The sequence below is a fragment of the Mesoplodon bidens genome (genome assembly GCF_964165515.1).
Source record: "Mesoplodon bidens genome assembly, chromosome: 7".
In the NCBI taxonomy this organism is placed as follows: Eukaryota; Metazoa; Chordata; class Mammalia; order Artiodactyla; family Ziphiidae; genus Mesoplodon; species Mesoplodon bidens.
The window spans coordinates 110,867,997-110,877,096 of record NC_138164.1 but is presented as its reverse complement, the minus strand read 5'-3'; the positions used below and the strand labels follow the sequence as shown (position 1 = coordinate 110,877,096).

The 9,100-nt window shown below is 59.2% G+C and overlaps 1 protein-coding gene across 2 annotated transcripts; it reads right to left on the bottom strand.

Moving 5' to 3' along the window:
• Window positions 1-925: 925 nt before the first annotated feature.
• Window positions 926-8,688, bottom strand: RHOD (ras homolog family member D). Of its 2 annotated transcripts, none has more exons than XM_081239335.1 (5): window positions 8,375-8,688; window positions 4,959-5,046; window positions 4,080-4,189; window positions 2,080-2,189; window positions 926-1,528 (listed from the first exon to the last, which is right to left on the bottom strand). In XM_081239335.1, exons 1-5 carry the CDS (start codon window positions 8,504-8,506, stop codon window positions 1,366-1,368), a joined length of 603 nt encoding a protein of 200 aa, XP_081095461.1. In that variant the 5' UTR covers window positions 8,507-8,688; the 3' UTR covers window positions 926-1,365. The 2 variants fall into 2 exon arrangements, with proteins under 2 accessions (XP_081095461.1, XP_081095460.1); XM_081239334.1 differs by having other exon boundaries at window positions 2,055-2,189; window positions 8,375-8,679.
• Window positions 8,689-9,100: the final 412 nt, after the last annotated feature.

The window sequence follows — 9,100 nt, the reverse complement described above, 5'->3', positions numbered from 1 at the left end:
TGAGCCATGAGCCCTCGCCTGGAGGAAGTGGTCCCAGCCCTGGAGCTGTTTCCTAATGAAACTGAGGGGGTGGGTGTTAGTGGCTGGTTCTGTGTGGGTGGACCTCATCCAATCAGTTGAAGGCCTTAAAAGAAAAGACTGAGGTTTCCCAAGGAAGAAGGAATTCTGCCTCAAGTCAGTAACACGGAAACCCTGTCTGAATTTCCAGCCTGCTGCCCTGCAGAATTCGGACTCAAGACTGCAACATTGGGACTTCCCTGGTGGCCCAGTGGGTAAGACTCTGTGCTCCCAATGCAGGGGGCCCGGGTTCGATCCCTGGTCGGGAAACTGGATCCCGCAGGCACACCGCAACTAAGACCCGGCACAGCCTATATAAATAAATGTTTTTTAAAAAAAGACTGCAACATCGACCTCCAGCCTGCCCTACAGGTTTCGGACTTGCCAGCCTCCACAATCGCGGGAACCAATTCCTTAAAATCTCTCTCTGTATATATAGAGCCTATTGGCTCTATTATTCTGGAGAACCCTGACTATCCATTTTATCAATCATATTACATACATCTATAGAATATTGTGTATTGTATTTATCATAAATAAAAGTGACGCTTGTGAACCTTTTGTGAGCACCTACTGTGTGCCAGGCACTTGCTAAGCTCTTCGCAGGTGTCTCATGATGCTCTTACTCATCCCAAAGCTCCATGAGGTCATCTGTGATTGCTCCCATTTCACAGACGAGAGGCCCAGAGAGTTCCAGTAACTTGCCCAGGGTTCTAAAGTGATAAAGCCGGGTTTGGATCCGGGTAGTTACACTGGATCCAGTGCCTACGTGGGGTGTGCTCTTATCCACCATGGAACGTGTGTGTAAAGGCATTTTGAAACAAGAGGCATGATGCAACTGACAAGTGATGTCATTTTAGTGTTACAGTTACCACTGGGATGGGCAGGGCGAAGGGGGACGGGGCAGGGTGTGAGTTCTGGCTGGAGGGTCCTAGCACCACCGGGTCCTGAAGGTGCAGCCCCGGGAAGAGCCACGAGGTGGCGCCAGGCTGCACAGGCCGCTCCAGGATGTGTAGTCCAGGGCTGGGAGCTGGGAGTGATTCCAGGGGTCTCTAGGCCTAGCCCTCCACAGGGCTGGTGAGCCCGGGAACCCCTTTCCTCAGGCCTCAGAGGGGTTTCTCTCCAGTCCAGGGATACCAGCGCCAGGGTCAGGGGCCCAGCCACAGTGGTGCCCATCTGTTTGAGGTACAGTTCGGTGGGCACAGCCTGGGGACTGGGTCCAGCCCAGCCAACTGGCCAGAAGGTCAGCGCCCAGCTCCCCCCTGTGCTGCTGGTGTGGTCAGGAAAGGAGCGCCCCAGGCCATCAGGTCACCAAACAACAGCTCTGGGTAATCCGCCTCCAGAAGTTGCGACGGCGGCTGCTGAGGGCCACACTGGCCGCCTCCTGGAAGATGGTGTGGACGTTCTCCTGGAGCAGAGCTGAGCACTCGAGGTAGGCCACGGCGCCCACGGCCCGTGCCATCTCCTGGCCCTGACAGGGAGAGCGGACGGGGCTGCTGTCAGGTGGGTGCCGCTGGGGCCTCATGTCCAGCCAACCCCCAGCCCCCTTGGCCATCCTAGGTGCATCTTCCTAGGACACCCATAGCTCCTGTCCCCTGGCCTGACCAAGCCCATCGATGGCTTCATCGGGTTTCCTGCCTCAGTTCCCGGCTGGGTGTCTGCCTCTCGAGGCATCAACTCATTAACTTCCCGGCCTGACCCAGGCATGCTGCAGAGAGGGGCCTGTGGACTGAAGACCTGGGGGTCCCCCCCGGCTGTGAAGCGGGTAGGCAGGACCATCTGATGTGCACCGCACTCACTCACTCTCCATCCCACAGCTGGAAACTTCCAAGCCCGGCAGTTCTTGACCATGACGGCCTCCAAAACAACCCCTACCCTGACCCACACCTTGCGGGTGCCAGATGTCTGGCGCTGCTGAGAGGCTGGGCCAGAGCAGCGTTACCCCAGGGATTTCCTCTCCTGACCCCTACCCCCGTGCCCTGGGCTGGGTTTCCTACCCTGTGGTAGGTCACAGGTTCCAACCTATTTTTCCGCAGCTTCTTCACCAGCAACTTGTCCTTGCGCAGGTCAGTCTTGCAGCCCACGACGATGATGGGCACCTCCTTGCAGAAGTGATTCACCTCCGGGTACCACTGTGGGGAGGGAGGTGGGGAGGGGGCGTGTGTGAGCCATCAGGGGAGTGGGCCGCTCTCCTGCCCTCCAGGTAGACTCCCACAACAGTAATCAGCAAAGCCAGTTTAGGGAGAACTACTCTGTTCAGGCTAAGACTTTACATGTAATGAACACATTAACCCCCCAAGTCCCTATGAAGCAAGTTCTATCATCAATCCCATTGTACCGATGCAGTAACTGAGGCTCAGAGACGTTATATAACTTGGCCTTGGTCACACAACTGGAAGTGGCAGAATTTGAACCCAGGGGGTGGCGCCCAGAGCCCGGTTCCCACCTGCTCTAGAATCCTACCTCTGCAAGGTAAGGGGTCCCATGACCATCTCCCCAACAGGGTAAAATATATAAAGAAATCAGTGAGGTTTTAAAACTAAAGCAGCTCACAAAATGGTTGCAGCAGCTGTTTGCCTGTTGGAGGGGGCACTCCTGTCCCGTGTCAGCTGCTCTTTGGAATGTGAGGCTCCAGGGCCTGGTTATTTCAGTCTGGACTATAACCTGGGAGCCTGGAATCCAGGCTTTAGATCTCCAGCAGCGCACGCCTGCTCAGTTTCAGGAAAAATTGACATCAAACCGTCTGGCTTCTGGAGCCAGATGGGGCCGGTGTGCGGTCCCAGCAAATCCTCCCCTCCACAAAACTGCCCTTGAAAAGGGTCTCCTCCCTGACTCCACTTTGCTGAACGCAATAGGGAATCCTCAGACCTCATCCTACCTGAGCTCTGACGTCAGCGATCACTCCCTCCTCTGAAACCTGGTCTGTGCTTCACCCCAGGGCCGCGCTCTCCTGGTTGACCCCAGGTCTCCAGGTGACAGGCCCCCTCTCCCCGACGCCCGGTCCACAGCTCTTCCCAACCAGCAACTCCTACATGGATCTGCCCAGCCCTGCCCCCTCCCAGAACTGCAGCCTCAGACTTCTGCCTGCCGGCCTGACGCTCCACTGGGATGCCCAACGGGCCTCCATCGCCCACCTCCCTGCCCCCAGCTTGCTCCTTCTCATCTTGGGGAATGGCAAGTCCACCTTCCAGGTGCTCTGATCAAATGTCTCTCTCCCACCCGTGTCCAGTCCATCTGCGAACGCTGACAGTTCGGTTCTGCCTTCTGAACAGATTCAATATCTGCTGGCCTCTCACCACTGCCTCTGCTGGCACCCTGGTCCCAGCCACCACTTGCCTGGTCCTTGGTGCCTAGAGCAGTACCTGGCACACAGTAAGTTTGCGATAAATGCTGCCATCATCGTTGTGGTTTTGGTTACTAATGATGTCACTGGCTGTGCTCTGAGGAACCCTGGAGCATGCCATTCACACGCGCATGGAGGCCCTGGCAGCAGTGGGGGCGGGGCTGCGGCTGCTGGGTAGGCGCAGAGGAACTCAAGGGACCGTTTCCCTGACACCTGTGTGCAGCCTCGGGAGCCTCTGAGATAACTGGGGGACATCCTGGGAGGCCGCTGGGAGCCAGCAGTCACACTGATGGAGACCGAGAGCTGCTGGAAACTGATGGCTCGTGTGACCTTGGGCAGGCCCAGGCTGTGGAGATGCAGAGGCCTCTGGATCACCCAGCATCTTCAGGCAGGGTCACGGTAGAAAGAGCCACAGCGTTCTGAGTCTGCAGTATGGGGCAGACAAGGAGCACTGGACCGGGAGTCAGAGGGCCAGTCCAGACCCTGCCACCAAATCCCTGTGGGACCCTGGCTAAGTCTCTCTAGGCCTCAGTTTCCCCATATTTATGCCAAAGGCACTGGACCCGAGGCCATCCAGGGCCTGCCGAGCTCTGACAGTCTGCTGGGTCAAGGGCAGGGGTGCAGCAGAGGGGCCCGGCTGTGGGGCGGTGCCTCTCTGCCCCCCACCCGCTGTACCCACCCGGCTAGAGATGTTGTCAAAGCTGTGTGGGCTGGTGACGTCAAAGCAGAGGAGCAGGACGCTGGCGTCAGGGTAGAACAGGGGCCGCAGGCGGTCGTAGTCGACTTGCCCTGGGTGGAAGAGGGGTGGTCACTCCCTCCAGGTTTCCTGCCCATTGTCAGCACCTCCCCAGCATCAGGGAGGCCACCCCAACCAAGACCAGGGGCCGGTGTGGGCGGGGATGATCTGGATCAGGGCCTAGAGCTGTGCCTCAGGATCCAACATGTGAATGTTCCCCTCGGGGCTGTGTTCCCCTGGCTGGCCTGTGGGACGTGCCAGCCCTTGCCTGGGCGAGACCACGGCTGAGAGAGCCCTGTTCTGGAAGGAGTGGGGGATGTCTGAGGCCATCACTCAGAAGCCTGCTTTGCCCTGGACTTGGGGCGGGGATGGAGAATGAGGAGAAAGAGGCAGGCGGGACCTGGGCAAAGATAGCACAGCCCAACCAAGGTAAGGGGGCTGCTGGGATTCCCGGAGTTTAGCTTTGAGTTCTGATGTAGATTTGACTCTGAACCCTCTTGTGGGCTAGGTCAGGAGGCTAGAGGGCAGAGGTCATGTTCAAACAGATCTTACAGAAGCTAAAGCCAGGGTGGACGGCTCAGGAGGCCAGAAACAGTCCACCCCTTGAGAGTTAAGAGCTCCAATTCACCTCCAGGACATGGTGGGCTGCTCTGGGCTGGGGAAGCAGCAGACACAGATGCCGAAGCGAGGAGGGTTCAGGCTCCCGGGGGCCCTAATCCTGGCCAACACCTGTTCCCTGGAGACTGGTTGGCCTCCCGCGTTTGGAAGGAAGGGAGTGGGTCCCTTCCTCCCACTCTGCCCCTCCCCCAGCCTGGCACCCACCTGCTGTGTCCCAGATTTGGAGGTGCACGGGTTTGCCCTTCACGTGCAGATTCACGGTGAGCTGCTCAAACGCCGTGGGGGTGTAGCCCTGAGGAAGAAGAGGTCAAGGGGGCAGCTGAGAAGGCAGCATCTGAAGCGGGTGGTCCCAATGCCCAGGCCAGAGCCCCGGAGTGCCTGCGGCACTGCCGCTCTTTGGAGTAGTTTGGAGCAGAGTGGAGTAGTTTCTGGGGGGGAGTCGGCTGGTGGGTGGAGGCCTAGAGCTGCCACTCTGTAGCTGTGCACCCTCCCAAGGCACTGAGCCTCCCTGGCCTCCTCCACGCCTAAAAAGTGGGTCTATTAAAGCCCCCAGCGCAGCACGTTGCTGAAAGGATTCAAGGAGGCGCTTCATGTGGAGCCCTGAGCACAGGGCCTGGTAGAAAATACGCACTCTACACGTGCCGGGACTGTTATTTTTATCTCTGTCCTCGTCCAGACTGTCCCATTTCTGAGCCTTCCTTCCTGCTGTCCCCTCCTCCTGGAATGACATTAGCCTATGTTTGCTCATTCACTCACTCACTCATTCATTCATTCATTCATTCATTCATTCATGAGCACCCTCTCTGGATCCGATTCTGGACACCCGGGAGCAACTAATAAAGACTCATTGCCTGCCCTGGGGAGCTCCTAGCTTTTGGGGGTCCCTCCTTTGCCACTCAACCTTTCACAGTCCAACCGGGATGTCCCTGTTTCTGTCTCTCTTACCTGCCCTGCCTGGCCCCAGGGGGAGGTCACCCAGGCCAGAGGCCCCTCCACTCCAGGCCTGCTGAGCCTGAGCTCACCCCCTCTCCACAAAGGCTGGATGAATGCAAGCAAGACGGGCTTTTTTTTTTTTTTTTTGCGGTACATGGGCCTCTCACTGTTGTGGCCTCTCCCATTGTGGAGCACAGGCTCCGGACGCACAGGCTCAGCGGCCATGGCTCACGGGTCCAGCCGCTCCGCGGTATGTGGGATCTTCCCGGACCGGGGCACGAACCCATGTCTCCTGCATCGGCAGGCAGACTCTCAACCACTGCGCCACCAGGGAAGCCCAGGACGGGTTTTTACACAAGTGCAGGAATGAAGAGGGGGAGTTTTTACAGATGGGGTCTGAGCAACAGGGGAGAAGGTTTTCAAAACTCTGCCACGACACAAGCCCTGTGCACCAAGGGGCGTGCTGGACCGCCTGCATCTTGGGTGCCCAGGCCTTGCTCCCTTGCTCAGGGCTGGGTGAGGTGACCACAGACCGGGGGACACTGTGAGGCCCTGTGCCCTGAGGCAAGACTCTTCTCTCTGGCCTCAGTTTTCCCATCTGTAAAATGAAGGCCTTGCCAGCTCTCAGACCTTGTGTTTCTTTTAAATGAAGAGGTCTCTTGGGAATTCCCTGGCGGTCCAGTGGTTAGGACCCTGTGCTTTCTGTGCCGGGGCCTGGGTTCGAAACCTGGTCGGGGAACTAAGATCCCGCAAGCCGGGCGGTGCCCAGGTAAATAAATAAATAGATAAATAAATAGATAGATAGATAGATAAATAAATAAATAAATGGAGAGGTGTCTCTTGTGCCTGGAGGCAGACAGGTCCCAGGAAATCAGGGTCCCCAAACAGGAGAGGAACCTAGACAAGGCAGGTCCATCCCTCTGGTGACAGGCATGTTCTCCCTTTCCCTTCAGAGTGTCCTTCACCATGCACTGCCCGGACTTCCCTGGTGGCGCAGTGGTTAAGAATCCGCCTGCCAATGCAGGGAACACAGGTTCGAGCCCTGCTCCAGGAAAATCCCACATGCCGCGGATCAACTAAGCCCGTGCGCCACAACTACCGAGCCTGCGCTCTAGAGCCTGTGAGCCACAACTACTGAAGCCCGTGCGCCTAGAGCCTGTGCTCCGCAACAAGAGAAGTCACCGCCAGGAGAAGCCTGCACACCGCAACGAAGAGTAGCCCCCACTCGCTGCAACTAGAGAAAGCCTGCGTGCAGCAACGAAGACCCAACACAGCCAAAAATAATAATAATTAATTAATTAAGTTTTTAAAAATTGTGAAAAACACACACTGTCCATCCACTGTGAGATGCCCATTTCCGCACTGTAACCTCTCTGCATTTGGGATGGGTCTCACTCTCAAGGCCGTCTCAGAGCCCAGGACAGTGGTGGTGAGGGGCTACCCCTCCCAGCACTGCTCCTGGGCCCCGGCTGGCCTAGCCTCCCTGTGGCACTCTGTGGTGCTCCCCGCACTGCCATAATTGTTGGGTTCCAACAGGCAGCATCTGGGGGCCTGGAAACACATCCCTCCCCCCAGCTAAAAAAAATGTGACTGGCCAAAGGATGTGTCATCAGCTCCAAAAACCACAAAGCAAGAGTCGGCTCGATGCTGCCACAGTGGAAAGGAAGGCTGACTCTGGGTTAGCAGGCCCGGCTGCTCCTGCCTCCCGCATCCAATCCCCAGTGCTGTACCACCCCAGGGCTTTGGCGGGGGCTGGTATCAGCAGGCAGGGGGACGTGATGCTGGAAGCAGACCCATGCATGGACTCCCAGGGGAACTGGGCTGAGTGGGGCACGGTGGGTGGGTGTGTCCAGCCCCTGTCCTGGTGCCGGTGAGTCCGCCTGGACAGGCAGTAGGCATGTCGGTGAAGGAGTGACAGTCCACATGCTCGGGCGTCAAGGACATGCCAGGTACAACTCGGAGCCGTCTCTCAGCCATACCTTCCACCTCACCACCACCCTCGGGTCTATCCACCCGGCGAGGTCGAGTGAGGGGTCGGAGGCTCAGAGGCTGAGCAAAGTACTGAGGGCCCCAGAGTTTGCTGGAGGAGACTGAGGTGCTAACCCAGCTGTCTGAGCGGCTGGTGTGCTCTTACTCTCCAAGGCTGAGCCCACGGGACATCCACTGTAGGGGCAAGAGCTGGGGGAAGACACGATGTCTCCCAAGAAAAACGCTGGCCACTTTTCAGTGAGTCCTTCCTGTTGCAGCTCAGAGCTGAGCCCCTGACCTGTATGAACTCTCTCATCACTGCGACCCTGGGAGGTGGGCACCACCGTTGTTCCTATTACGCAGTTAAGGAAACAGGCACAGAGAGGGTAAGCGGCTTGCCCCAGGGCACACAGCTGTAAGTCGCAAAGCCGTGATTCGAAGCCAAGGCTGTCCGTCCCACTTAGCCATGCTGTGCCACCAAGTGCTCTCCTAGGACCCGCTTCGTTCCTCACGCTTTCTAAGTCAGTCCCCGGGACACCTCCCCCAGGTAGGTGGCATTCTTGGCACTTGACAGGCGATGTCACTCCCGCGGGCAAAGGGAGAACTGCCTTCGACCCCACGCTCTGCGGGGGGGCAGAACGGGCGCACGTCCCTCCCGGGGTGGGGAAGGATGCACCCAGGCCGCGGCGCCCCGCTGCGCCCGAGGGGCCGGCACTCACCTCGGGGAAGGCGCCCTCGGCGAAGACCATCAGCAGCGACGTCTTCCCGCAGCCGCCGTCGCCCACCAGGACCACCTTGACGGACCGCTCGCCGAGCGGCGCCTCCTCTCCCGCGGCCTGAGCCGCCTTCATCGCGGGGCAGCGGAGGGAGGGCCGGGAGCGATCGGAGCGGCGGCCTTGGGGCCGGCGGGGCAGGAATGTGGAAGGGGCGGGGCGGGGCGGGGCGGGGCGGGGCGAGGAAGTGCGGCGGCGGCTGGCGGCTCAGGTGAGGGGCCGGGTGGATTCCGTGTCCTGGAGCCGGCTCGGCCCTGCCCCTCCCGTCCCGGGTCCCGGGTCCCAAGTCCCAGGCGGCCCGAGGAAGACACACCTCTGTGTGGGGCGCTAGGGCACAGGAGCGGGCACCGAGACTCGGCCTCCGTCCTCAGGAGCGCACCCTGGTCTGATGGGGAGCAGACACGTAGCTGGGCAGTGATGGTGTGGACGGGGCTTCCCCGGGAGAAGGGAGGTGGGGGTCAGCCCTGCTGGCGCACTTCCCCGGGAGAAGGGAGGTGGGGGTCAGCCCTGCTGGCGCACTTCCCCGGGAGAAGGGAGGTGGGGGTCAGCCCTGCTGGCGCACTTCCCCGGGAGAAGGGAGGTGGGGGTCAGCCCTGCTGGCCCACCAGCTTGCTGGGGACAGGGACTGGGTACCTGGTGCCCAGTCTAAGCGGGGCACCCAGCAGGAGCTGG

Excerpts from the sequence above, each read along its gene's own strand:
- RHOD (XM_081239334.1), bottom strand. The coding sequence starts at position 8,506 with ATGAAGGCGGCTCAGGCCGCGGGAGAGGAGGCGCCGCTCGGCGAGCGG. Across the intron at positions 4,190-4,958 it reads CCAAATCTGGGACACAGCAG|GGCAAGTCGACTACGACCGC; the intron begins GTGGGTGCCAGG and ends TCTTCCACCCAG. Across the intron at positions 2,190-4,079 it reads TTGACAACATCTCTAGCCGG|TGGTACCCGGAGGTGAATCA; the intron begins GTGGGTACAGCG and ends CCCTCCCCACAG.